Source organism: Cebidichthys violaceus, unplaced genomic scaffold, assembly GCF_023349555.1.
Source record: "Cebidichthys violaceus isolate CVI_PGR_0920_01 unplaced genomic scaffold, fCebVio1.0.p SCAF_25, whole genome shotgun sequence".
NCBI lineage: Eukaryota > Metazoa > Chordata > Actinopteri > Perciformes > Stichaeidae > Cebidichthys > Cebidichthys violaceus.
In genome coordinates this window covers 5,237,990-5,265,948 of record NW_027176428.1, presented here as the reverse complement: position 1 = coordinate 5,265,948, position 27,959 = coordinate 5,237,990, and the positions used below count along the sequence as shown (strand labels likewise).

The 27,959-nt window shown below is 39.7% G+C and overlaps 5 protein-coding genes and 3 non-coding genes across 14 annotated transcripts in view; 2 read left to right on the top strand and 6 right to left on the bottom strand.

Annotated features, from left to right (window-relative positions):
• camk1b (calcium/calmodulin-dependent protein kinase Ib) overlaps window positions 1–6,583 on the bottom strand; it is a 33,887-nt gene extending 27,304 nt beyond the window's left edge. Inside the window, exons 1-3 of one of the 2 annotated variants that reach the window (XM_068720128.1) lie at window positions 6,475–6,556; window positions 4,649–4,661; window positions 809–922 (exon numbers count right to left, since the gene is read on the bottom strand). In XM_068720128.1, coding sequence (XP_068576229.1) covers window positions 809–922; window positions 4,649–4,659 — 125 coding nt within the window. In that variant the 5' untranslated portion in view covers window positions 4,660–4,661; window positions 6,475–6,556. Of the gene's footprint in view, window positions 1–808; window positions 923–4,648; window positions 4,662–6,474 lie in introns of both variants that reach the window. The other variant, XM_068720126.1, reaches the window with a different exon arrangement.
• Window positions 6,584–8,565: 1,982 nt separating this feature from the next.
• nek4 (NIMA-related kinase 4) lies at window positions 8,566–16,253 on the top strand. Of its 5 annotated transcripts, none has more exons than XM_068719960.1 (16): window positions 8,566–8,837; window positions 9,417–9,683; window positions 9,785–9,982; window positions 10,071–10,178; window positions 10,559–10,713; window positions 10,937–11,063; window positions 11,787–12,446; window positions 12,540–12,590; window positions 12,706–12,855; window positions 13,326–13,490; window positions 13,778–13,844; window positions 14,122–14,234; window positions 14,420–14,511; window positions 14,639–14,856; window positions 14,938–15,071; window positions 15,525–16,253. In XM_068719960.1, the coding sequence occupies exons 1-16, from the start codon at window positions 8,751–8,753 to the stop codon at window positions 15,621–15,623; spliced, it is 2,691 nt and encodes an 896-aa protein (XP_068576061.1). In that variant the 5' UTR covers window positions 8,566–8,750; the 3' UTR covers window positions 15,624–16,253. The 5 variants fall into 5 exon arrangements, with proteins under 5 accessions (XP_068576061.1, XP_068576058.1, XP_068576060.1 ...); XM_068719957.1 differs by having other exon boundaries at window positions 14,402–14,511; XM_068719959.1 differs by having other exon boundaries at window positions 10,937–11,081; window positions 14,423–14,511.
• spcs1 (signal peptidase complex subunit 1) lies at window positions 16,251–17,746 on the bottom strand. The gene is made up of 4 exons (XM_068719964.1): window positions 17,614–17,746; window positions 16,973–17,032; window positions 16,792–16,878; window positions 16,251–16,545 (listed from the first exon to the last, which is right to left on the bottom strand). The coding sequence occupies exons 1-4, from the start codon at window positions 17,647–17,649 to the stop codon at window positions 16,420–16,422; spliced, it is 309 nt and encodes a 102-aa protein (XP_068576065.1). The 5' UTR covers window positions 17,650–17,746; the 3' UTR covers window positions 16,251–16,419.
• Window positions 17,747–18,046: 300 nt separating this feature from the next.
• Window positions 18,047–21,420, top strand: glt8d1 (glycosyltransferase 8 domain containing 1). Its single transcript, XM_068719963.1, has 9 exons — window positions 18,047–18,331; window positions 18,496–18,594; window positions 18,711–18,915; window positions 19,054–19,171; window positions 19,267–19,351; window positions 19,466–19,578; window positions 19,689–19,855; window positions 19,951–20,063; window positions 20,449–21,420. The coding sequence occupies exons 1-9, from the start codon at window positions 18,316–18,318 to the stop codon at window positions 20,631–20,633; spliced, it is 1,101 nt and encodes a 366-aa protein (XP_068576064.1). The 5' UTR covers window positions 18,047–18,315; the 3' UTR covers window positions 20,634–21,420.
• A 339-nt stretch (window positions 21,421–21,759) lies between these two features.
• On the bottom strand, window positions 21,760–26,944 carry gnl3 (G protein nucleolar 3). 2 transcript variants are annotated; one of them, XM_068719961.1, is made up of 15 exons: window positions 26,871–26,944; window positions 26,631–26,689; window positions 26,322–26,462; window positions 26,058–26,171; window positions 25,883–25,963; window positions 25,661–25,796; window positions 25,459–25,562; window positions 24,680–24,830; window positions 24,453–24,540; window positions 24,028–24,205; window positions 23,762–23,904; window positions 23,428–23,564; window positions 22,672–22,805; window positions 22,375–22,444; window positions 21,760–22,288 (listed from the first exon to the last, which is right to left on the bottom strand). In XM_068719961.1, exons 1-15 carry the CDS (start codon window positions 26,881–26,883, stop codon window positions 22,188–22,190), a joined length of 1,650 nt encoding a protein of 549 aa, XP_068576062.1. In that variant the 5' UTR covers window positions 26,884–26,944; the 3' UTR covers window positions 21,760–22,187. The 2 variants fall into 2 exon arrangements, with proteins under 2 accessions (XP_068576062.1, XP_068576063.1); XM_068719962.1 differs by having other exon boundaries at window positions 21,760–22,285.
• On the bottom strand, window positions 23,044–23,118 carry LOC137879723 (small nucleolar RNA SNORA47). Its single transcript, XR_011103755.1, has one exon. It is a non-coding gene; the product is annotated as a small nucleolar RNA SNORA47 (small nucleolar RNA).
• On the bottom strand, window positions 23,638–23,712 carry LOC137879721 (small nucleolar RNA SNORD19). Its single transcript, XR_011103754.1, has one exon. It is a non-coding gene; the product is annotated as a small nucleolar RNA SNORD19 (small nucleolar RNA).
• LOC137879724 (small nucleolar RNA SNORA47) lies at window positions 24,994–25,125 on the bottom strand. Its single transcript, XR_011103756.1, has one exon. It is a non-coding gene; the product is annotated as a small nucleolar RNA SNORA47 (small nucleolar RNA).
• Window positions 26,945–27,959: the final 1,015 nt, after the last annotated feature.

The window sequence follows — 27,959 nt, the reverse complement described above, 5'->3', positions numbered from 1 at the left end:
AAATTTTGTGTTTTACATTTTTTAGAGAGGTTTATATGATTTATAAACCGCTTTATGTGTTTTAATCAAAGCACAAAAATAGCTGTTGCCGTTAATTTTGTAATAAGAAGTGATCTGAGCAGCTGAAAATGCAGGTGCAATTTCATGCCAAAACAAACCAAATTGCACGGCACCACATGATCCGCTTTAAGACCAACTTATCTGTGCCACTCCACCTACATTGACATAAGCAAAGTTGTTAAGAACCATGAAATTACCGAACTGGGAAAAGCTACAAAAATGGCCTGAAAAAAACAGCATTGTTGCTACTGCTGGCTTTGCACTGACACAATTACCGAATGTGTGCTGCTTGCACCACATCAGGTTCCCATTAGAGCCCGTTATGTCCAATTAAGCATCAAGCTGTTTATCTAGGGACACTGACAGGAGCAGCCCAGGATAAATATACTTAGAGCATTGACACATTTACAAGATACAGCCAAACCTTGTCAGGAGTCTTGTTGCGCTGTAATAGATTTATGGCCAGTCCATCCCTACCAAGTACGGTCTATTGAGCAATTACACAGCAATCTGCCCGAATACTTGCATGATAATTTGTAAAATTGAATTCCACACTAAAGGGTCAGAAACAAAAAAAATTAAAATTGTCTGTGCTTTATCAACCTAAGAGAACGGTTAACTGATTTGTATTAAATACAAAAACAAGCACCCTTTATTCAAAGCGTGGTTGTGTTATTGTGAGTGTGACAAAGCCAATCATACAAAGCTGAAACACAAGTGGTTTTGCCGCCGGCACTGACAAACTTACGTTCCCAGGATCTCTTTGAAGTCAAACTGATCCTTCACATCTGTGGTCTTCTTTTTCCAGGCATGGCAATCGTCACCCAGTGGCATCTTCTTGGTGTTACGGTCCGAAACAATACTAGTGAAGAAAAAGAGGATAAGGAGAAGAAGCTCATCAATACCAACAGTTTAACTGTTTCCATCTCCAACCTGCAATAAATATAACACTACACTTATTGTGCTGCTCACTTTTCTTATATGGTTGATTGTATAAAAGTGAATAAACATTTAGATATTTTTATGACTTGGATTAATGACATTCGTGGATTTTTTACAGTGTTTGCCAGTTGAGATGACACACTAAGAGTATGCAATACATGATGTCATGTCTGGAAATACTGACAGGGGCAATTCAAAGTAGTTAATATTAACCAAGTGTAAAAGACACACGTTAGATCAGGTCCTATTGTTGTGTGAGCATTACGTTGTTTTGGGGTTGATGGCTGGGGTTTGCAATAGCTCTGTGGGTTACATAAGGAAGTGAAGTAAACTAATTGTTTAGCACAATCGAATCTCATGATGCCAAAAGGACAACTTCAATTTCAGGTTCAGGCAACGAACTGTCCTAATTTAAGATATTACAAGCAGCTTGACAAACAGACTGTTAGAGAACCAGTCGGTCTGTTACATAGACAATGGCTAGTGTCTCAGTTGAACGTGCTAAATGCTTCCTCACTAAAACAATTTTCACTTCGGCTGCAGTTCAGCCATTATACTGAAATACTTGTCACAATCATTGTTGTTTATGCGAGTTTGGGGTGGTTGCTGCAATGTTGTTACTTTGGAGGTTCAACATGGCAGACAGTGCAATAGATCTGGTTTTTATTCTGACATGTTATGAAAAGTTATGTCCTGCGGTCATGTTCAAAAATCTTTATGATCGGCAAGTGTGGAATTTATGGCCTGGACGGCTAAAAGTCATGGCCAATATCTACTGAGGTAATAATTAAACTATAGTTTCACTCTAGTACCCTGACTCTTGTTGGAGAAGAATGAGTTCAAATATACATTTTTTATACTACAGCCAAGCAGTGTTAGAGCTGCATTATACCCTGGTGCTTACTTTGGTGTTACAATGGTCTCGTCAAACCTACAATGATATGAGTGGCACTTTAAGATGAGCCTCTGTCTGAGGAGGTGCAGATGATTCGAAGAGCCAAAACTCAAATGCTCATCTGTCTATTAAATGTCAGCTTATGTGTAAGGTTTGTGTGTGACCGAGCTTGTGTAATGCTCAAGTTTTAGTGAGGTGATACAAAGCAGCGTCACAAACTGGGGCAAATCAAAAATCCTGCCAAGGTGTAAAGGATAAAAAAAAAAAACACTCCTTTCCTTTAAGAGTCAGGAAAAGACACAAACAATGTTAATTCTACTTTTGTCTCACTTGCTCGTATTTTTTCAGAAGAAGCGAACATTCAGATGTTTGTCCTCACCATGCTCTCAAGAGTGGGAGTGATCAGAGGACCCTGCTGTCACAGCCATCATCATCTAAACCCAGAAAGTGCCTATAACTCTAAGACCTGGAAGACTAAAATAGCCCTGTTCATATCAGCATGCCTCACTCCTCCTCTGTTCCTGCTGCCTGCCTGGCAACTTCACACTCCGTCTGTGTGAGATGATGCAACGTATTGTTCTGGATTGTACAAGAGCAATATCGTTAAAAGACTTTAGATGATGGCACAATGAATCATTCCCATATTGGTTCAGAGTCAACTTATTTAGATGCTGAATTGTTAATGAGTGGCATTAAGCAGTAGACTCCGGTGGGCGTAACACTGCTTTTATCTCAGAATAAATGTTGATCGAACTGGGCCTCTTCTAGTTGCATTGAGGTGCAGTCACTGATTGCTGCATGCACACACACACACACACACACACACACACACACACACACACACACACACACACACACACACACACACACACACACACACACACACACAAATGTGGTGGCCCTCTCGCCGCCTTCACTAATGTCAGAAATCGGCTTCATACATGTCGCCATGGAAACCCAAAAGAGCTGCTACGGTATCTGAGAGACGACATTGCTTTAGTGTCTGATGGCACGTGGCACCTAAGGTGGAAATCATTACGGTCACTTCAATGGATGGCTGGCTGCAGAGTGTTATGTTTAGTTTTAAAAAAAATAACACACACACACACACACACACACACACACACACACACACATAAGCCTCCAGTGTGTGGTTATAGGATATGGATTAGAAGGACAAGACAAGAAGCAGTGAAAAACCATTCAACCTGACCAGGTACACACGACATACAGCATCTGATATAAACTCACGGAACAATGTAACCAAAAGTACTATAGGAACAAAGGGTACAGCTGAACATTTAAACTGATATCATTCATTATTTCCTCCACTGCATTTTGCATGCCATTTAAAGCAACCAAAGTAAAAGGAAGTATCTCTAAACTTGGCATGATGAAACAGCATGCAAAGGCATGTGCTTAGGGGAAGTGGTAAGAGGAAGTCTAGTCTAAAAAGCCGTAAACCGGCTTTTTGGAGGCTCTGTTACTCTAGTACCTACTGTAGGGGACAAACAAACAATACACAGTACTGTAACTCTATTCCTCAGCACATCTTCAACTTGACACCAGATTCTTTGAGAATCGAGGATCCATTACTGAGCATGATTTTTTTTTTTTTATCTTTTCATTGAAAATAGTCTGGAGTAGGTCAATGCGTACTTATCAATGTCTGATAATTCAAAAGGATACATGACAGTTTTTGTCCAAAGAATAGGGGCGATTTTGTATGTTGTGTAATGTTAATCTTTCAAATGTCTGGATTTGAGGTCGAGGACTATGAGATTGTAATGCTTAAACTGACTGACTAGCTTGTCGACACAGAAATATTTTGTGATAATTATGCGAATATTAATTGATTATTTATTAAGCGCAAATATCAATCATTTGCTGATTGCAGCTTATAAATGTGAAGATTTGTGAACATTTTATAGACAAAATTATTATTTGATGCATTGAAAAGACGTATCAACAAGGTTTAAATAAAAACAAAAATAACAGTTGCAGCTCTAACCTTAGTATCATTTTGAAAGGGCATTAAAGTACATCTTTTTAGAGAGTAGTAACCTTGAGGCTAAAAATAACCGAAACAGGATAAAAGCATTTGAAGGAAACACTGAAGTCAGAGAAACAGTGAACACCTCACACAGGCACTGCTTGTTTGTAGCATCTCACCTCGCTCATATGGAGATTCATTGAGATTCATTTTAATTCATGCTCTTAAAATCTATGAATGCATCAACGCTTGCTTGTCACGAGTTTGTATACATTTTAGAAATCGACAAGAAATACCAACATGCAGCCAAATCTCCTTCAAAACAACAACATCTGGATATTATTTTACATTAGGCAACTTCATATAACATTTCAAATAACATATTTCAAGCAATTGGAGCTTTAAGGATAAAGTTGAGCAAGGGAGTCTGTTTTTCAAACAAGCAACTGCTGTAACCAGCAGAATACGGTTTAAGTTTAAGGCATGTAGGGCAAGTTTCAAAATGCGGGATAGAAGAGGAGAGAGACACATGCAGGTATCGTATGAGCATGTAGAAGGCCAAAAACAGCCCCTCCATGTCCACTGATGACATGACTTTTGGCCAACGGGTGAAGATAAGCTGCTCAAAAAAAAAACAAGAAGCGAAAGGATTGAAGAGGCTGGAAATAGGGAGATGCACGATACCAAAATCACAATCCTTGACTAGTATGTGACATGCAGCATTCATCCTTTACAGAAAAGAGTGTCGCTGTACTCACTGGTTTCCCATTCCTGTGATGTGCAGTAGACAGAAGAAACACACACATGTACACACGACCACAATTAAACGTGACGAAATGACAAGTGGGAACTGTGTTAAGAGTGTGAAATTTAGTTTGCAATGGTGTTAGAACGTTTCGCAACACTTGCAGAAATACACACACACACACACACACACACACACACACACACACACACACACACACACACAAACGTATAAACAGAAAAACTCATGGAGTTAACATTAAAACCAGATGTCTAAAAGTTAAGTTAAAACTTGACCGTGTCTCCCCTTTGTCTTTAAACACTGTCAAATATTGGGATTTTTTTAGCTTGCATTTACGACTATTATTTCATATCTCAGCAGGCAATCTACGGCACAGCTCAAAACTGCGAGAAGATTCTGCTGCCAAGTTAAGAACAGAGGCTTAACTCATGTCAACGGATGGCATTCCTGTTACAGTTTTTGTAATCATTTTCATCTTCTTCTTTTCAAGACATCGTTAGGTCAGACACATAGCTACATTTCTGATCTATAAAGCTTTCAAAGCTACAGGAGCAACCCATGTTTGGGATCACATTTCATACAGTATAATGCATTTTTGAAGGACAGTAATCCTTTTAATAACTCCCAACATGTGTTATCTTTATGGCTTTAATAGTCTCTTACACACACAGCGCGAAGAAGTTGGAGCCAGCACAATAAAAACTCCATTCACACATCTAACAACAAAAAATGATTCTTTGTCTCTAATGGTTGAACTGACGAAGAACCCAGGTCTCTGCAGTGGTGGGCAAGTGCTTTTTCCTGCATGCCAACAGTAACTTGTTAAAAAGCATGAACACAGGGAGCAGTTAAGAGGCACTTTGTGATTTCCTGTTTATGATGTCTATTTAAGATGTGCAGTAATTGCTCATATTTAAGCACTTTCACCCTAACTGCTTGGCCTACTTACTTACTTTTGTTTTTTTTAATCTCATGTAGCCTATTTTAACCCATGTCAAAGGAAGTTTTCCAAGTGTATGCATGTCTGTGAAGCCTGAGAAAAATTTCCATGCGAGTCGACAATAAAGATGTCTAATTCTAACACATCGGCCTCATAAACTCATATTGAAATAATAACTCATCAGAGTTGCCATAGTGTCTGTCCAAAACTGCACTGCCCTAGATGGACGAACTCTATGCATTCACTGGCTGAATGGCAACACAGAAAGATTTCTAACAGCAGTCTAATTGGTCAGCTGGTGCCAATGACGCACACCAAATCTCCTCTTAAAGCTTATTAATTGATAGGCAGACAAGATCCCACGGACAGATGAGGTGAGGCGGTGTGTGTATGAGAGAGAGAGAGGGGGGGGGGAATTAGGGAAGGGGTAAAAACTGAAAAATGCAACGTCATGTCAGACCACACTGTATAAACTTGACTTTATTATTACATTGATTCAGAGGATAGTCTTGCCATACTGGTCACTGCAGTTCCTCGCATATTCCATAACAGTATCTGATCCTCGAAAGAGCAGCTTCTGTCACATACAAGTCTCTTCATATGAATTTAAGCAGCCTCCCCTGTAGTAACGCTACTGATAGTTGTAAAGTCACTAAATCTCCCTCAAAGAACAGTTGTTACAACGTCCCTTCAAACGAAAAGTCCCCATTACACGGGGCAAAGGTAAAGCGCCCCGTTAATGTCAGCTAACGTTACTGACAAAATGAGCTGTCAAAAAAACACTGGCAGGAAAGCGCGCTCCAACATCCATGCAGCCTTTGGGGAAATAGTCGGAGTTAAAGTTAGTGTCGTGGCAGTGTAGCGGCAGTCGTTCATACCTGAAATTGAACAGTCGGTAGGTCCAACAGCCGTGTCCAGTGTCCAGTGTCCGTGTCTGTCGGTCTCTACTACTCGGAGCGCTCTCGTACGGAATCTGTACTTGGCAACCTCACCAGCAGCGCTAATCCTGACGTCAACGCATGGTGGGACAGCCAATGGACCAATCGACGCTCGAGCTTTGGCGCAGGTAAACAGCTCTGCGACATTATTGGTCACCTCTCGGCCTCCACCCGTGACACCCGTGCTTTACTATAGGAGGGAATGCTTGGAGGTGTGTAGTCGACGGGCGTGCAGCCTTGGTAAGGCGCGCATAGTTGTTGCAAATAACCCCAACTGAATGCTGACATTGTTTCCACAATCAAACATGGTAGTGATGAGACGGATTAGCCGTGATTTTAGCAAGTAGTAGCCTAATGGCATGAGTAAAGCCACAATTTTAGACTGGAGTTTCTAAAACTCTGGCCCACGTGATCACTTATCGAAGCTCTCGATTTGGTCGAGCTGGTAAAGTGCACAAACACAAAAAGAAAACCTACTGAACTGGTGGCCTGCTAATATCAACATTGTAGATTGGATAGTTGTCATATTAGTACATAAGACGGTTTTCTTAATTAGCTGCTTAACCCTTCATACACCAGGCATTCAAGTACTGGCTCAATCATTTGTTCACCTTGTGTTTTATTCTCTGTCATCCTTTGATTTCTTACACACAATCCTGTCTGTATTGCATGCTATATATTGTGCTTTCATTTCATTACTTTGTTTGTTTTCGCATGTCCATATCCATGCTCAATTGAATCTTTGTTTTGGTTTTGCTTATCCGCGTCTTATGTGAGTGCGTTGTTTGTATATATTTGTATGAATTAAATAAAACCACCAATACCAAACCTAATTAATCTATTTGTGACGTTGTTCTAAAACGAAACCTAGAATGAAGCCCACATGGACTTCTTTGTCTATTCACCCTACCAGATGCAAACAGACCTGGGTCCACTGAATTTGTGTTGTCTAAGCTTGTGGTGGTCTTGTGCTCCATCTAGTGGATTGCATGACCCCAAACAGGCAATGTCAAGTAAATGGTCTACAGAAAAAATCTGGCCAAAAGTAGTAGTAAAGACACTGTGAATCAAATCGAGTGCACTTTTAGGCTAAGCAAACTAATTATTTGTGTTTTAATTTTTTAATAAATACATGATTTGTAGACAGTCATCAATGTTTATAGTGACTATTTGCTTTTTTATTATTGTTTTATTTTTAGATCTTAATTCCCATAAATTTGTTGCATTGTTTATGGCAGACATGGCAGAAAGAGTACAGGTTGAACTCATAACTTTAACACAAGAAATCAATGACCCAAAATTTGGCCCACCAGCAGGGACTGGTATTGTTTGTGCTAGCTAGATAAAACCCATCCTGATTAAAATTATTATTATAATTCCAAGTGAGAAAAGGTACACTAAGAAATGTTGAAACCTGCTTCTAGGATCTGCATCTAGGATCTGTCAAAAATGCAAAAAAAAAAAGAAAGATTTAATTTGTATACTTCTACATTTGTAAATAAAGAATTTCTCAAGTAAAAGCAGGGCATTTATAAGGAATGTCCCTTCTTATATACAGTCTATGGATATTGGTGCAGCGGCTTCTAAATCTTCTTTCTTTTCTGTTCTATTTACTGTGTATATAATGTGCATTTTTTATATAACATCTTTACTATATTATAACTGTATATATTGTGACGTGTATTTTTCTTGTATTTTTCTTTTTCTTTTTATATAATATTAAGATTTTTTACCTGTAACCTATTGCTGCTTGTAACAAAATAATTTCCCCTCGCGGGATCAATAAAGTTAGTATCTATCTATCTATCTATCTATCTATCTATCTATCTATCTATCTATCTATCTATCTATCTATCTATCTATCTATCTATCTATCTATCTAAATGTTCCTCCAGTAAAGCTGTTACCGTTTCTCAATCCAGACGCTGGGGGGCGCTGTGGTGCACACGGTGCTGTGTTCGGTCCAGTCGGACCCTCTCCTCGTCGTTGGCAGTCAGGCTGACAGTTGCCTAGTGACGAAAAACTATCGAACTGCTGCTGATTTCCTGCGTTTTCAAAAATCTCAACACTGGCTCAAAGTGAGCTAGTTAGTGCGAAGTTTTCATATGGTTATCTCTGGAGTATGGGACGAAATAAAACCGTTAGCGTTGCTGGAAAAGTCGCGTAGCAGTTTTCAGCGTTTTCAGGGGTCGCGTTATGAAGCGTTTTGAAGAACGATGAATAATTATATTTTCATCAGGGTCGTTGGTAAAGGGAGCTATGGGGAGGTGAACTTGGTGAAACACAAAACCGACCGAAAACAGGTGAGAAACAAAAACGTGTGTGTGGAATTCAACACAGCCAACAATAGCTCAAATAAACAACGTCACGTTATAGCTTTGATGCTCAAAAGACCCAGCTAAGCTTTAACTAGCTTAAAGTTAGCTAAAGAATGCTAAAACCTCACAGTCAGCGTTACGCTTTTTTACGTTATGTTTGAGATTTATGGAACAAACGCTGTAATGTTAGCAGGAAGACATAACGAAGCAAAGTAATATGTTAGTGAAGGTAATGTTTGTGGTTATTTACAGGCATATAACCAGCATGGTGACTGTTATCCCTCTCCTGTAAAGGACGTTTTTGTAGTTTGGTCTTAAGATGTAGAACAACAAAAAACTACATCAGGTGAAGAAGAGTTGTCATTAACTTCAGCTAAAATCATGTATGTGTGTTAATGTAAATGAAAACTGAGTTCTGTTCATTGTATCTGGTTGGAAATGCTCTTGTAGTGACTTTTAATGTTTGATTCCAAGCGTTTTGATATCTGAAGTTGTTCATTTTCACAAACATAATATGTGTTCCTTTGTTTCCAACTGACTGCATATTTAAATTTTTTGTTACAGTATGTTATAAAAAAGCTGAATTTAACCACCTCCTCCAAGCGGGAACGGTGTGCTGCAGAGCAGGAGGCGCAGCTCCTTTCCCAGCTACGACATCCTAACATTGTGACGTACAGGGAGTCTTGGGAAGGAGATGACTGCCAGCTGTACATTGTGATGGGTTTCTGCGAAGGCGGAGACCTTTATCACCGACTCAAACAGCAAAAAGGCGAACTCTTACCTGAGAGGCAGGTGGTGGAGTGGTTTGTGCAGATAGCCATGGCACTACAGGTGTGATTTGAAAGTGAAAGGCCAAGCAAAAGTCAAACATCATTTATATTCTTTACACAAGTTTGGGACATCTGAAGTCATTTGTGATTTTTGCTTTGCAGTACCTGCATGAGAGAAACATTCTTCACCGGGACCTTAAAACACAGAACATCTTCCTGACCAAGACGAATATCATCAAAGTTGGGGACCTTGGCATTGCACGAGTATTGGAGAACCAGAATGATATGGCCAGCACACTCATAGGGACCCCGTACTACATGAGTCCAGAGCTCTTCTCTAATAAACCCTATAACCACAAGGTAATATGGTTGTTTGCTCATACACTGCATAGTTTATTTGTGACTGGTCATCGTAAATGCTTTACAAATGGATGTTATTTGTTTCTAGTCAGATGTATGGGCCCTGGGCTGCTGTGTGTATGAAATGTCCACACTGAAACACGCCTTCAACGCCAAGGACATGAACTCACTGGTTTATCGCATTGTAGAAGGGAAGGTGGGTTTCATCTTTTTACATATATTTTATTAGATATTCTGTTAAGGTCAAGTTTGAATGGTTTTATTTTTGATACATTGTTATACTTTCCCAGGTGACGGCAATCGTCTTTTTGCAAACAGATACATATTTTAGTATTTGATCTGTGGCTCACATTTGTTTGTCATTTCCTGAGAGTCTCAGAAGAGTTCCTGGACATAATTTTTAGCTCCATAAACTGACTCGAGTTTGGAATAGTCTTAATTTGTCTTAAGCAATCTTGATCGGGAGTTTAGTAATTAATTGTCTTTTATACAGTATGCTATTTTTCCAAAAGCTGATTCTGGAAATGTAATTTATTTCACAATGACTCGTAACTATTTCTCTGGTTTTCTCATCAGCTGCCACAGATGCCTGGTAGGTATGATCTACAGCTGGGAGAACTGATCAAGAGCATGCTGTGTAAGAGACCTGAAGACAGGCCTGATGTCAAGCTTATCCTCAGGCAGCCCTACATCAAACGACAAATTGCTATGTTCCTTGAGGCCACTAAGGAGTAGGTAGCACTGACAGCAGACTGCCCTGCTGTTATTCCTAATGTCTTTAAAGCAATATTTTGTCTGCAAATTGTATTTCTTTCTGTGTATGCTTCAATAGGAACCATTTTCCACTGTCAGATATGTGTTTCTACCCCTTTTTTTGTTCCTTTGCCACAGTGAGCTGCTAGAATTAATCTATATCTTCTCTTATATGTTTCTGTTTGATTTGGTTCTTACCAGAAAAACTGCCAAGTCAAGAAAGAAAGCTGTTGGTGAGTGTAGGGCCAACAGTGGACCACCTGTGGTGTCTTATCTGCCAAAGCCTGAGAGAAGTGCCCAACCTGAACCTCTTGTCCGGGTGAAACGCGTGAGTGACTATAGAATAGTAAGGCTGTAATACCTTAATACTTATATATATATTATAACATTCTAGAATATTGACGTTTATCAGTTGATCAGTTTCTGTGTTTTCATGTATTGAAATGTATTCCATAATTTTCTTATATTTCTTCTATTTTATAATAGACTAATAGTAACATGCAGGTATTTTCTGCATGCTGGTTCAACATGAGGACGAACTTTTTGATTTGTTTAATAACTGGTCTTCATGTCTGTGACCATGTTTTAATGCATTTTATTTTGCCAGCTCTCTCCTCTCTTTATAGTGTTTGTTTGCCACTTGAATATGGCTGGTATGGACAGTAATGTGTTGGCCAAACTTGAACAATGTCGGTTAAAATTAATTCTAACAGTGAGCTGCTGTGCTTGGCAAATACTGGTATGTAAGCTTAATGAATCTGATTACACAAAATCAACAGAAACTGTATCTTGTTCTTGCAGCATTATCTTTAGATTTATAACCTACATGGCATTGCATCCAGATTTCCAAATCCCTTAATTCCGTCCTGAATAAGTTCCATTATTGTGTATTTATTTTCAACATGGTTTTGTGTCGATACATTCAAGTAGTGAGATGTCAAAACCAGTCCAGTGGATTACTCCAGTTGAACCCGTTTACCCAAGCTTCTTCACTTCTGATGTAAGCCAGGGAATCGCCAGTGTTAATTCTGTTTTTCCTCTTCATCCTCAGAAAGAAGAGAAATCACATCAACATAAAGTTCGGGACGGCATTGGAGACGACACTCCGGTCCAAACATCACGGCCAGCAAAACCCTCCTTAGCCGATGCTCTTGAAGCCAGCATCGCATCCCTGGCAACTATCAGCAACGTCGATGTCCAACTGCAGGAAGACGAGGACCCGATGAAGAGACAGGTGCAGGGGCCCCAGTCAGTTGTGTCACACCACCGTCGAGGTAATGAACCTAAGACTCGCAGTGTGTACAAAGACAGCAAGGGGAGAGGAAAACCAGATCCCTCTCCACATCCGTCCCCTGTTAAGCCCCCTCTGAAATCAGTATCGGATGAGAGGAGGACATCCAATGGATTGTTAGACATTAATCCGCAGGCCACGCCGAGCCCCGGGGATACATTTTCTGTCGGTGGGGAGAAACAGAAGTCCGATGTAGATGATAAGGATGATACCATGGAGTTACTTAAAGAGGCGGACATGCAGAACCCAAAGCTGAAAGTGGAGAGCGACGGTACCTTTTCTATCCATGAGACGAGATCTGCACACAAATCCAACATAGAAAATATTGAAGCGGTTGTGGACGTAAATATGGATGGGAAAAGTGACACCATTACCCTTCTCAAGGGAGCTCCGACACAACACCACACCTCAGACACCCAAGTATGTGCTCTTAGTAATAGATTGGTGTTTCTGTTGTTTTCTCAGGGGAAAGTCTTGTCTACTTTTTTAACGTGTAAATTTATGTCTTCATAGGATAGCCTAGAATCTACTGAAAAGCTGTTAGAGCCGTTCCCTCCAACACTGGTGAGCATTAAAATTCTTGGAGTCTTTCTGTGAACTCTAGCCAGAATAAAGCCTATAAGCTGTATTGTGAAAAGATTTTTGCCGCAGTGGAAAAAGTGTAATTGTGTCTGTTTAGGAGCCCGTTCGAGAGGAATCTCCCTTACCAGCCAGTAAGCTGGGTCCGACCACTCCACACCAAACTCCTCTGTACTTGTCATCAGAACCGTCTATAGCGCAGCAGCACAGAGGGAGGGACATCAGACGGACACACGGGGGTCAGGACACGGTAACGACAGATACATTAGCTAACGATGGTCACGTGATACTTTGGATCTTGAAGTGCAAGTTGGGCTCTTAATTAAAATATAAAAGAATCTTAAAGCAGTTCAGTTACATGATTCAATTCATCATTGAGGCTCGTGCCTCATGGGATAACGGGAAAATTGAGAGAAAGACGGTTTTACTCCAGAAAGTGCTTCTGCTTTTTGCTCAACTGCTGTTAAGTCTGCTGTTTTTCTAAAACTAACCATCACATTGCATTTGTGAATGGACAATCACAAGTTCAAGTCAATGATTGTTCAAGTCAATGATTGTTGAAAATAACTTTTTGAAAGTACATTTTTACTATACTACTATAGCCAACCAGTAAATATGACAAATGTAAGACTTAAAACAACACACTGATCAATAGTGAGTTGATTCAGTTAATCGTTTTTACATATTAATTTATATTTCTCTTTTTTTGCCTCTTGTTAGTCCAAGGTGACTGCTCCTAGACCTTTACCTCCTCTTCCTGTTAAGAGCACAGCCATGGACGGCAGGAAGAGGAGCAGCAGGGGCACAGAGGGCAAGAAAGCCAGCGTAGCGGCAACCTCCACATCGGTTAGTTGCTCTACGGATGGATTCCTACCACTGCCACAGGTGAGAGGGCTCATCCACTTGCTCCCTGTCTACAGCTACTTTACTGCAAATACTTGTTTTGAATATCCATTCTGCCTGAAGCATTATTTTTTCAGTCAATATAAAGCATTTGAGGCCATAGTTTGGACTAAAAGATTGAAATATTAAATAATTACAAAAAATATGAAAACATTATTTCTGTCCTGATTCTTTTTGTGCTGCTGACTTTGATATATTGGTCTATTCTTGCTGAAATCAGCAGATGAAGCTTATTAATCACAGAAAATGTGGGTCAATTGTATTTCCAGGATCGTCCTCTGTCTGCCAGAGAGAGAAGACGACTGAGGCAGTCCGGGGAGATTGCCAGCCAACCAGGTACTTCCTATCTTTTCCTAACTGAAGGCTGAGATGTATTACTGGACCCATCACAAAAAACAACAGGAACACTAAAGTTATGGGAGGCTTGAATACAGCAATTAAAAAGCTTTCACATGCTCACATACACACATATACACCTAATCAAACAAACAAATGCACATGTGCACATTTTAGGTTGAATATTCTTTACATTATTCCAAATCTATAAAAACAAAAAAAGAGTAGTTGGTGGTTTACTTTTTTTTTCTTTATTACTTTCCTGCTCTTTCCACAGGTGTTAGTGTTATAAGAAGGGCATCTTATGATGTTTCTTCCACCAAGGATGAGCACTACAATGCTCCAGTAACCAGATCTGTTTCAGACTCTCTCACTGGGACCAACTGTAAGGTACTGACATTGCATCACTGGGACATTCTATTGTACGTCATACAAAGGGAGCTACACTTTTTCACCGTCTTTTTGGTCAACAAAAATGATGTGCCTTGTGATTCTAATGTGATAAGTTTAGAGTTAATTTAAAACAAAGGTCTGTGTCAAAATGGCGGTCACAACAGTGGGATGTTTCAACAAAGCAGGATAAATTGCCGGAGCAAAGGTCGGATGAAGATGAGTGCAGCTCATCCACAAGTTCCACAGAACGTTCGGAGGGAGACTGCAGGGAAAGGTGAAAGACAAGACCAGAGAATGTAGTCACCACACTGATTTCTATTTCTATTATTAGTTCTGGAAAGTCTATATTGACATATTTGCTTTTTTATAAAAATGTGCTGTGTAATCCATGATTTATGCAGGAAAACTGAATCCAGCGACATGCAAGATTTAGTGCACATGATGACCCAGACGTTGAGAATGGATATTGGAGATGGTGTGAGTGAGATGGACAAAGGCAGCTTTGGCTCTACAGCTTTACCAGAATTTAAACTGAACAGGAAGTACAGAGATACCCTGGTGCTTCATGGGAAGGCTAGAGAGGAAGCAGAGAATCTCTCACTGGGTGAAATACCAATCGGTTAGATACTTTTAAACTATTATCATCAGTCAGCCATTCTGGAGCTTTCGTGTGTTTAACCAGCTTTTCTCTCTCCAAAAGGCTCCACATCTGGTCCAGCCAAGATCAGGAGAGCCATAGAACACCTGAGAACAGATGTGGTGAAGGGTCTGGGGGTCAAGCTGCTGGACAGAGTTCTGGAAATCATGGAGGTGGAGGATGACACCAAACGAGAAGTATGCTTTTAAAGAAGTAAATCGCATCACACCAAATCATATACACTTTAACATGTTCAGTAACATTTAGTTAAATACATTATGCACTTCTATACCAGGAAGGGTAAGCGAAGTCACAAAGATGTAAGTTATATACAGAAACTGATGCATTTCTAATGCATTGTTTCGGAGCTTAATTGAATGTTCTCTTCATGTCGAGAGTTCTGACACCCACAGATGCATGGAGCTACAAGTGAAATAAGTTACTAACTTCTTAGTTTAAAATAAGTAAACTTTAAGATAAAATTGTATATTCTAACCATATCAAACCTTAGAATATATTAACTTGCCATGCACAATATAATCAATTGATCTGTGATGTTCAAAACCCAGTTTGTGTATAACTCAAGCAGTTAATTCACCAGTTATTTGTTTTCATAATGATCACAGTTAGCCTCCTTTTTCTCCCTGCAGCTGTGCCTTCGTGACCAGATGGGAGATGAGAAGTACCAAGCTTATGCCGTAATGGTGAGGCAGCTGAAATTATTTGAGGATATTGCCGTCAAGGTTTAGTGAGATTGCTGTGGATACGGGAGCGTACACATTCACATTTCTATGACACCACTTCTTAGAAGAGGTAAGCGTCTCAAACAAGAAACTTTGGGAAGAATTTGACAGTTTAAGTAGAAACAAATGGTTTGACAAACGGTTATTATTGTTCATGAAAATTTGTTTCCTGCCACAAAACCAACCTGCTTCTCTGGCATTGCCACAATGCAGCTGCTCCTGTGCGAGCAATCTTATGTAAATGACTGTAAAGTTGTTGTTTTCCCTCATTCTTCAAACACAGAATTTATTATATAATTTTCAGGATTTCTATGCAAAGATTTTGAGTATGTTAAAGCATTTGTCTTTCTACTTTTGTTAGTAGATACTCGTGATTATTTATAAAGGCAAGCTAGAATTTCAATAACTGTTTTACCCATGTTGTATCTTTGAAGATACTTGATCACTTCTGCTGTATTGTATTTTCTTAAACACAATAATGTGATGTAGATGTTAACATTTAAATCTTTTCTATTAAATCTAATTTTTTTTTTGTTCACACCAATTTTCCATAATGTTGAAGACCTCAATAAAATGTTTAATTGAGAGCAACACGAGCATCATCAAAAAGTCCTGCAAAAAAACAACAACCTCTAAATAAAAATGAAACATCCCATTTATAAAACAGAATGTCAAATGTTTATTATTTGGACACAAGTAATTACTTATCACTTTTACGATGTTTTCTTTCCCAAATGCGAACTGTGAGACAAAAGGATGTATTATCAGGATGTGTTAACAGCCAGGCAGGACCAGATGTGAGTTATTTGTGTTTCTTCTTCTTGAGAGTTTCCTGAGGTTTTTGGCTGGACTCCGCGCTGATGTCTGGAATAATTGGCTGCCAGGACAGAGGATTCTTTCTGTACATGGGCCATGGAGGCAGCGTCAACTACAGCAAAGTACACAAAAAGAGATTATAAAATGCTCTCTGGTAAAGCCTCTCCAGGAAGACGTATTTACATGGTATACAACCACAAGACGGGCAACTATGTGCAATAATTTTGTCAAATTGTACTAATCTATGGCGTTAACGTGTGTAAACAAACTAGTGGCTAGTTCATTATACTGGGCGCACAAAGCTATGTATCGTTCCTTCCCTTAAAAGCACATAAAAATGCTTAAAACAACAACTTACCACACAGGAAACAACAAAGCCAGCCAAGACTATGTACACGGTCCACCCAAATTGTTCAACGATCAAACCATACACGAATCCAATAGCCTGAAAAGAGATCAAAATGATTAGCAGTAAACCTAAAAGGTAAAAACTCAATGACGTACTAGTGCAATGTTTTGCAAGAGTCATGGTTAGTTACCGCTGAGATGAGTATTATTCCTTGGAAAATCTGTTCAGCCAGTTTTTGGCCTTTATAATCCTGTAACACAAGAGAAAGAGAAACAATAACAAAATGAGCACAGATTGATGTTCAGAGGTTGGTGGGTACATCTGTGTAAAATAAATATCTGGTAAAACTTGGCTGTTGCCCACAAGCTTTGTTTACGGCTACACTAACCTTAGGAACACGTTAAATATCGTTAAAGTTCTAAAGAATTAACTGAATGGCTATACTAAAGTTAACGTAGTAGTTCTTTTGATTACCAATGTTGAATCCACTTACTGTAAGTCGCTTTGGATAAAAGCGTCTGCTAAATGACTGTAATGTAATGTAATGTTACAACAAAAATAACGGTAGCATTACTGCGTTAACAATTAGCTATATATATAGTCCAGTCATAGATGTCGATATGTCACTATTAAAACCTAAAACAAATTATAAATACTGGATGGCAGGTTATCTTCTAGCTTTGAAGGATATCACTATTGTAACTAGCAGCTGTTACCACTGTAACGTTAGTTTAACCACTTAGCTAGCTTCCGTTAGCTTGAAATAATAGCATGGATGAATAGCAAGCATAACTATGCAGCTCCACAACAAATACGCCAGTCATCTCTTACCATGTGCGAAGGAATGGATTTGAATATAGACAGCATCTTTCCACTGAAGAGTGAACGAGCAAATACGGACTGAATCAGGCTCAAACGCTGGCAGGTTGGTTGCAAAGCGAATCAGTTTGACTTCCGGTTTCAAAAAGATACGTCGTGTTGTAAAGGACCCCTCCTCCGACTGAAGTGCCCATGTTGTTGACAGATCTGGTTTTATAGTAGGCAAAAGCTTTGCCTGTCTAAATGACTTACCATCAATATGCTTAGTGTCTATTAGATATCCTAGTTTAAGCATGTGATTTTTTTACCTAGCCATTTAATCATGTATACATACCGAATATTATACTATTTAATTTTGTTTTTGCTGGGAACAACAAGCAAATTTAATGTTAAAATCAGGCAAACGCATGGGCATCTATTACTACGTGCGAGTTTGTTGGCGGAGAGCGTTTAACTTGTTGATGTTGAGTTGGCAGTTTGGCTGTAGCCTAAATTATCTTTGCTGTCCTGTCCGACATATTTTAGTAGCTTCCTTCACCTAGTCTGATGGTCCTGTTGTGTTTATGCAGCAGTAATTCTTGGTTTATGTCAGTCTTCAGTAGCTAGCCAGCTAATACAGCTTGGGCTGCGCTCAGATCAAATTTGACACTTTCACCTGTTTTAATTTTTACATTTATCAGGCGTGCAGGAGGAGCAGACAATCCTCCTGTTATCATGACACTGAGGAAAGGTGAGTCAGTCTAGATGCATGTTTGTTATGTCTAGATAGTGCAGTGAGATTGTAAAACAATAGTTAAATAGCAACATTAACATTAATTTACTCCTCAACAGATGTGTGTCTTTCACAGTGTACCACAGCTATCATTGAGATCAGTTCTTCACCGTTTCTTTCAGTAAACGTGGTCATTCTTTTGCTGCTGGCTGTCGCCTTCCTGATCATAGTTCAACGAAATCTCCTCAACCTCGGAGACATTTTACACATGGAAACCCCAGGTATGTTTCTCTTGGTGCTCTGTACCTTCTTCTCGGACTATGAAGTGTGTTGTTGTAAATGTCATCCGACAAAGTCACTGCATTATTTGTGAAATCCTAAATATGTCTTCATTCAGATGCGAGTCTTCCCTTTGAATCCGAGTTGTCTCCGGAGCTTCGACTGGAGTCTGTGCGGAAAGGAGAGGAGATCCCTGTCCTCATTACTGCTGTCGAGGAAAGACTCGGAGCTGTGGTTGCTGCCATGAACAGTGTCTATCAGAACAGTAAAGCCAATGTCGTCTTCACCATCGTCACCCTGAATGACACGGTGGATCACCTAAAGTAAGACAATGGAGCTTGTATACTGCATCATGCATACGATTATATTGCCTTGAAGAAGAGAAATGTGTGAAAAGTAATTCTCATGTGATTTAAATAACCGTTATCTGACATAACTTTATCTCCTTGTTTCACCGACAGTGTTTGGCTTAGTAATACGCGGCTAAAAAATGTCAAATATAAGATTGTTATTTTTAAGCCTGAGCTCCTCAATGGGAAGATAGCGAAAGACACTCAGCCGCTGGAAGCTGCTAAACCGGTGAGATAACAGAATGTTTTCACGGTGCCAGAATAAATATTCATGTTACTGTTTACAAATGGTTGTCAACTTTGTTATGATTGTCTATTTTTCAGTTAACTTTTGCCAGGTTTTATCTACCTGTGTTCATACCCGAAGCAGAGAAAGCGATCTATTTGGATGACGATACCATTGTACAAGGTAAGGCACCACCATAAAGAAAGAGAGTTACTGTGGCCATAAACTAACAGTGAGAGAAAAGGTTCTCTGGAAGGGAATTTACGAATGGACTTAGTCTGTTCTGTTGGATCATAGGGGACATTCAGGAGCTTTATGAAACCAACCTCAAACCAGGACACGCAGCTGCCTTTTCTGATGACTGTGATTCAGCATCTGCTAAGGGCATCATTCGAGGTGCTGGAAATCAGGTAGGCCATCTCTTCCATGAGTTATGAAAAAAATAAAAAATTCATGACGTTAAATGTTTTTATGCAAATGTAGTGACATTTGATTTAAAATAATGAATCTTCTCCAATAGAATAACTATATAGGTTTCCTGGACTTCACAAAGGATGCTATCAAGAAGCTGGGGATGAGGGCCAACACGTGCTCCTTCAACCCCGGGGTCATCATCGCCAACCTGACCGAGTGGAGGAACCAGAACATAACCCGGCAGCTGGAGCACTGGATGGAACTCAACACACAGTATGTTACTCACACTGGTGAAAAAGATGCATGAATATTGAGGCTAGTGGACTCCTTCTGTTAGAATTAAGCTGCATTTGTTGGTTTCCTTTTAGGGAGGATCTGTACAGTAAGACACTAGCAGAGAGTATCACCACCCCTCCACTCCTCATTGTTTTCTACAAACGTCACTCCACGATTGACCCGATGTGGCATGTCAGGCATCTTGGTAAGTTCTGGTTACTTACTGAAGGGAAACTAAAATACATTACATGTTTTTTCTCAATGAACCATTGGCTGTAGATCCAACACATTTTAGACACAACCCTAATTATTGTTTCCCATGAAAGTTATTGTCTTATCGTGTAACTATTGGCAAGATTAGGAATTAGTGTACCTCCCAAAATGTTGAACTATGTCTTTTAACAGACCTTTCAAGGTTTATTGAGGCAGTTTTCTGTTGTAAAAGCATCTAGCCTGTTAAATGATACTAGAAAATCACAACTGACCAAGGAAGCTCTGTTCTTTGTGAAGGATGCAAGTTTTCAGGTTAAAATATTTTAATGTTGACTCAATATATGATGGAAAGTATAAAACTCACATTTGTTTTTCAGGCACTACAGGTGCTGGAAACCGCTACTCCCTACAGTTTGTGAAAGCTGCTAAACTCCTCCATTGGAACGGACACTACAAACCCTGGGGGAGGACATCCTCCTTTTCTGACGTGTGGGAAAAGTGGTTCATTCCCGACCCCACAGGAAAATTTAATCCTGTGCGAAAACACACAGGGTACAACTAGACTGAAAAATTTGGTTTTAGGAACTTTCGAGCAGCCAAGCAGGACCACGCCTCGTGATATCTCAGGATCTAAGTGAAGCCTTTTCACTCGCCACTTCTGTAATCCTCCGAATTTGTAGACTCTCACATTCCCTTGAACAGCTTTTTTCTATACCCAGTGCATCTATCTGACCCACGCTTCTCAAAATGTTTTGTTTAAAGCGGATCGTTTCACTGAAGAGGCCTAGACTGTTTTCCTCCCGATAAGAGCAATGTTTCATCCTGTTGCATTTGAAGAGTATAATCTTAATAGACATGTATGCATCAATCCCAGTCTACTACAATGAGATACCTTGCAACAACATGCCAAGACAACCATGTGCTGAAGAAGCCTTTGTTAAAGTAATGACTTCAGCAGGTTTGTTTACATGCAGCTGAATACTGATGAATTCACTTTATTTGCATACTGGACGATTTTAGTTACCTTAGCTATGATATAGGACAACCAGTCCAGTATTAGCCACACAGGTCATTACCTCAATCTGTACTTTCTGTGGCAAAGTAGCAAGTTTCATACTTAATTACATTTATCAGATCATTTTAACAGTGGTCTGTACACGGTGCAGCATTTGTTACAAAAATGCAGTTTATCTCCCTCTTCCCCTAATTCCATTATTCTGAAACAACGGTGAATTGTTAATACAGGGCAGCTCTTTCATGTTGTGCTGTCATTGTGATTCGTCTTGGATAACATTTGTAACTGCCGTAAATGAACACTAAATCAGTGCTGTACTGCTGCTCATGATAAACTGAAGTGTTTTTTTAATGACATTTTATGCAGACCACTAAGCCAATTGCACCACTGCAGAAATTGAATAACAAAATGTGCACAATATTCTCATGCTTTATAACCCTTCAGTCAGGATTTTTTTTATATACATTGCTTTGCTGATGTTAATATTGGTCATCCTTTGTATGGCACATGAAATTAATATTTTATCATTTCAATTTTTTTTTTTTTTTTTAAGATTTTCCATTTCCAAGATTGTGGCCAGTTTATTGCCTCAAAAAGGAGGAGGGGGGATAGGTTTCAACAGCATGGAACTGCTGTAGTGCAACTTTAAGGTTTTATAAACATAACAAATGAAGGCTTTGTAGAGGGTTTATTACATTTATAGTACATTGTCTATATACAGTATTCTGCATGAACACAAAATTACAAATGACCTCTGGACATTTAAAACAGGCGATTATTCACCAACAACATCTAGAAGTAGAAGTCGGTGGATATATACACATGACCACAGACAAACTATTCAATTAAATTAACTGAAAAATGTCGTCGAGGATAAAGGTCCTTGTCTGGAAACTATCTTCCAGATTCAGAGTTTAAAGGCAGGTCACGGACACCAACGACTGCCCACTCAACTAGGCAGTGCCTTTTAAACTGATTCTGAATCAACTTGGCCTGTCTGAGGTGATCAAAAGGCACCCTGACAGTGATTCTGTATGTCAGCATGTTTGTGTATGCTGACAAATCCACATCTGCATGTCCTCCAGACAAAGAAAGCAGAGCTCATTTAAAATGTGTGTTGAAGTCATAGGTGTCATCTGTTGTCGCTGCAGAGAGGCTGATGTCGATGGGGACAGACTGGAACTGCACATGGCCTGGTTCTTCTGGAAGACAAGTAGAGATGTAAAAATAAGCCCTACTAGGTGGATATTTTAGTAATAAAAGGACATTTTTTAAAAACAAAACTTACTCTTGAGTTGCGCCGTCTGTGGTTTATCTGGTTCTTCTGTTTTATTTGCCTCCTCAGCACTTTGTACAGGCTGCAAGACAAGCAGATGTTTTAACTATTCAAAGTCAAACAACACTCCAGATGAAAAGTGATTTGAATGAGAACGGTCCAGCCAGCAGGATCAGAGTTGGATTAGAAGTCTTCATACACAAATCAAGACATGAATTTTTGTCCTCATTTCCTGGAAACCAGACTGCTAACACTATTTGAAGAATCTGTATCGTCTTGCAGTTAAAAAACTAAAACTTCTATCATTACCTCATTATTCTGCTCTGCTGCTCCCTCTGCAGCAACAGGTGTTTCTTCAGAGGAGTCGAGGACACTCAGCTGACCTGCAGTCGGGCCTTTAGAGATGAAGCCGATGCTGCTGGCCTGGCTTGGGAATTTAACACCTGAAAAGCAAAAGTTGTTTTCAGCAAAGAGTCTAAAAGCACATTAGTGTCACTTGAAAGAAAGTACCATTCACAAATGAACTAAGTTTTTTTTGGTTTGCATTTCAAGTGGCTGAAACTCACCATCTGAATAACACAGCATGCACGTATTGGAAGATACTTCTGGAAAAACACTTATTTTGTTAACAAACACACTACAGATGAGCTCTGCTTGTGACAGAGCGACTTTATAGAGTGGTTTGTGTGTTACTCTTGGAGGTTATAACCAGTTATAACAGCACAGCAAAAGCTGCTCAACCTTCTCAGTCCTCCTCCACATTACAACAACGTGATAACATATTTGTTTTCAATAATAAATCCAAACTATAAGAGGGGAAAAGAACATTTCACATCCCGCCTCAAGTTGAAAAGTTAAAACTGTATTATTGATAGTTGACCCGTCACACATTTGAATTGCAATGAATCTAAATTCAGACTATTAAAAATTCCAATTATTTTGCATAGAGCTGGGATGTGTTAGCCCCTAGCGGCACCAAAAGGCAATGTTGCTCTTTACACAATATGTGAAAAAAGTTAAGTTGGCAAACTTGCCGTTTAAGGAATCAAATCAAAACACCGTTACCTTTCAGAGTTTCCTCGTTGCCCTTCTTCAGATTGTTCAGATCCCAGCCGCTCTGCATCTCTGTGACAACAGCATCGGACATGTAGGCGGGAAGGCCGTGGTTCTCCGGTGCCTTACAGTGGTAGCTTGTCTTGGCTCTGAGGAGACACAGACTTCTGTGAGATCAATGGAGACACAACACTACCTACTTACATAATGCAGTTATTCTGGCACAGTGTTGGGATCAGAGTTGGATTAGAAGTCTTCATTATGAAATCTAGACTTGCGTTTTTGTCCTCATTTCCACACCGACGCTCTACGGCTGCCAAACCTTTGTCTTCATACAAACACTCACCCTGTCCAGTCAGCAAGGAACGCTGTGGCCGCCTGCTCCGTGTTGGGGACGCCACCCTTCTGCAGATAGCCACGCTTTTTGGCGAAAAGGGTTAAAAACTCAAGAGAGTTTCTAAAGTCTGGGACGTTGTACTGAAGCATGATCTGAAACCATGAGAACACATCCTGAAATTATATATTTTTTTAAATCACAAGAGAATAACCAAATTAATCTAACCAGTTCACACATGACTCAACACATGTCTCCTGTGATTGAGCTCCTCCTACCTGGCTGTGGTCACACTGTTTCAGCAGAGTCCTGACGGCTTCCAGCACATTCTGCTGGCCCTCCTCCACCTGCAGGCTCCTCAGAGCCATGGAGGCTGGTGGGTTTGACGCCGACGCCACAACTCCTGGGCTATCTATGAGCTTCACGTTCTTCAAGATGTGCACCTCCTGCATGGATCTGAGGGGTGGCAACAGGCAACATTTGACTATTAGGATGAACTACAAAAAAAAGTATGTAGTTAAAAGTGAGTAAGTAAATTGTTATGTTAATTAGAACTTCAAACAATATGAACTTAATCCCACAGTAATGTGCATAACACTTACAATTTGTAATTGCCAGTTCTGATAACTGCACTAAAACTGATCCCACAGAAAATGCTACAATTGTGTTTGGAGCTACTGTTTTAAGCTTAGTCATCACTCACTTTGTGATGCCTCTCTTAACGCCAGCATTGCATGCAAGGATCCCCTTCATACTGTTGATGAGACTGCTTTTCCCCACATTTGGAAAACCTGAGGGTTTATAAAAAAAAAAAAAATAAAAATAAAAAAAAGAGCATTAAGATTATGTACTTTGAGCAACCAGAATTTACAACTGACAATACAATGTCAAAGTAAATTCTGTTTTATGTAGGGGAACTGCTGTGCTTACCAACTACGCCCACTTTGAGTGAAGCTTCATTCTGTTTGTTAGCAGCAAAACTTGTGAGGAGCTCCGTGAGAATACCGTTTCCAGAACAGGCTGCTGCTCTGGATCGGTCCAGGACTTCATGGGAAGCCACGATCCTGCTCTTCCTTGCTTGCTGAGGAAGACGTTACCAGACAAGTTAAGTTACTTGGAAGAAAGTACCGTCCACAAATGAACAAAGTTTTTTTGGGGGTTTGCATTTCAAGTGGCTGAAACTCTCTCCCACCGTCTGAATAACACAGCATGGATGTATCAGGAAATATTGCTGAAAAACAATTATTTTGTTAACAAACACACTACAGATGAGCTCTGCTTGTGACAGAGCCACTCTATAGAGTGGTTTGTGTGTTACTCTTGGAGGTTATAACCAGTTATAACAGCACAAGCTGCTCAACCTTCTCAGTCCTCCACATTACAACGTGATAACATATTTGTTTTTAATGTAAGAGGGGAGGAGAACGTTTCACTTCCCGCCTCAAGTTGAAAAGTTAAAACTGTATTATTGATAGTTGACCCGTTGCAATGAATCTTAATTCAGACTATTAAAAATTCCAATTATATTGCATAAAGCTGGATAAACATGTATTTATCAAAATAGAGATTGAGGCCCCTAGCCTTGTCGAGACACAGGTTGGTAAATGCATCCAAATGTGTATAAAATGACAGTGCAGTGTCCATATAAACTATTATACTTTTTATAAATCTAAACATGTGTTCTTGATCGTGTCAAATGCACCTCCTACCACTGTTTTGTCCTTGATCTGTGTTGATGCTTTGAATGCCACAACTGGAAACTCCAGTTGTAAGCACTGTAGCCACCGCTCCACATTATCTATTGGTACCAGATCTGCAACACAGAACATCAAACATTTAGAGTCCAGACAAGACATTTTTCATTTAAATCCACAACATGAGTTAACATGATAGTGTCTCGTGTCCACTTACCTATTTTGCTTAAAACCAAGATCAGTTTTTTATTGCCTTCCCTCTGCAGCACCGCCTCCTCCAGCTGTGGACACCTGCACCCCAGTGGGTCCCGAGCATCGAGGACTTCTATTACTACATCAGATGCATCAATTACCTGAAAAGATTATAGAGGGATCACGCTAAAGATTATCAGGTGAAAGCCATTCCTGTAAAACACTGACTGGGATAGGGAAGGTTTACCTTATTTAATTCAGAGCAAAGGTAGTGTTTGGAGTTCTTGTCTGGGGTAGATGGTTTCTCTGACTGCTTTTCAACAACATCCTATGGAAACAAGACACCCCGCAAAAATAAAAGTCAGTCAACCGTAAATTAATATAATTCTGAACGATGGATTATTTTAGTGTTTGCCTTTTACCTGCCGAGCCTTCTTGGCCTTGGGTTCTGATCCTTTACTCGCAGTCTCCTTTTTCCTCTTCTGGGCTCGCTCCACTATCTTAGCTTGTTTCTTTTTCTCTTTTACTTCTTCAATCTGTGAAAGAGGAGAACATGTTCGATGAGTATTAGAGCAGTCCAACACAGCACACTTTTAAAAAAAAAAAAAAAAAAACACTCAAAATGCACATTTAACCAAAAGGTAGGTGTTGTGATAAACTACGTTAGAAGACTAAATGAGGCGGACCTGTAGCCTCCTCTGCTCCGCCTCGCGGAGGACCTCCTCTTTGAAGGGAGCGCTGCTGGGGACGCCGGGATCTTTCTTCACTCGTTTGCTCACTCCGTTCTTCTTTGCCTCTTTTTTTAACTTTCTGTTGTGTTCCCGAACCTAAACGCATACAAAAAAATGTTAACTCGATTTCTTGAAGACATTAAAATGAGTCTAAACGAGTTATAAATTAGCATCAACGTTAGCAGCGTTCACACAGGCCTCATCGACCGAAAAACTGCACACGTTTATCTTTAAAGTGACGTTAATAAGAGTCAAAACACTCACCTTTTTCTGTATTTTATAGCGTTTGGAACATGAGACCCGCTTACTTGCTTTCTTTAACTCTGAAGACAAAATATAGAAGAAAAACCGAATAACAATTAATTAACATTAGCCAAACACGAAGATAAAGCAGACCAATGGTGGCTGTTACCGATGAATACAGGTAGTGTATGGTTCGATGTATTAACCGAACAATAAAGCCCTAAAATATGTTTTTATGAGCTCATATCAGGGCTTACTTACTTGGTCGTTTCATCGTGGAGCTGCGGACCTGCCAATGTGACTGCGCTGGTCTCGCACGTGGAGAAGTGCGCAAGTTTGACGGTTCGTCATTTCCGCTTTTCTGGGCGCATGTTTCGCACATGTAGGTTTCGCCGCCTGCCGAGCTGGAGGATATTCTTCTTTTTCTTCTTCTTCTTTTAAGTTTTATGGCGGATGGCATCCAGTGAAAGGTGCATTTCCGTCACTTACTGTATTGAAGTGTGGACCAGAGTATCTATCCCCTTACAAAAACAAATAAACAAACAAACAAATATAATTTAAAAAAAAAAGTGCTATCATTTCGGTGACTTAAATTATTTTACTCAATCCTGTTTCTTTCACGTATTGTAGTACATTTCCTTCCCCCAAGGTTAATGCATCTTCTAGATTTAGTTCCTCAACTCCCAGCTTCCTCTTCAACCTGTCTTGTTCGAGTGTGAATTTCTGGCAATGACAAATGATATGATCTACAGATTCTGGTATTTGGCAGTGCTCACATAGTCCTGTTGGGTGTTTATTTATTAGTTGCATTGTTTTGTTCAGCCTTGTGTGTCCAATCCTCAGTCTGGTTAGTATGTTTTCTTCTGTGTTGCTTCTTCTGGATGTCCTCCATTTTCCAACTTCTTTCAGAACAGCATACAGATGTCTTCCTGTTTCTCCTACGTCCCAACTATGCTGCCACTCCTTAAGAATGTTTCTTTTGATTATTGATTTAGCTTCTGCTTTGCTGAATAAAATGTCTGACTTATGCTTGTTTTGCTAATTTATCTGCTCTTTCATTTCCTTGTACCCCTCTGTGTGCTGGTACCCACGTAAATGATACAAAAATACCCATATTCTTAAGTCGGATGAGTGTCGTATATTTCATTAATTAAATCCTGCCTGCTGTGGGATGTGAATGATTGTAATGAGGATAATGCTGAACTGGAATCTGAACAGACAATGACCTTTTTTTATCTGAGCCTCCTCTACCCACTGCAGTGCTGTTAAAATGGCCAACGTCTCAACTGTATAAACAGACAGATGATCTGATGTTCTCTTTTTGACTTCATATTGCAAGGTTGGTATGGT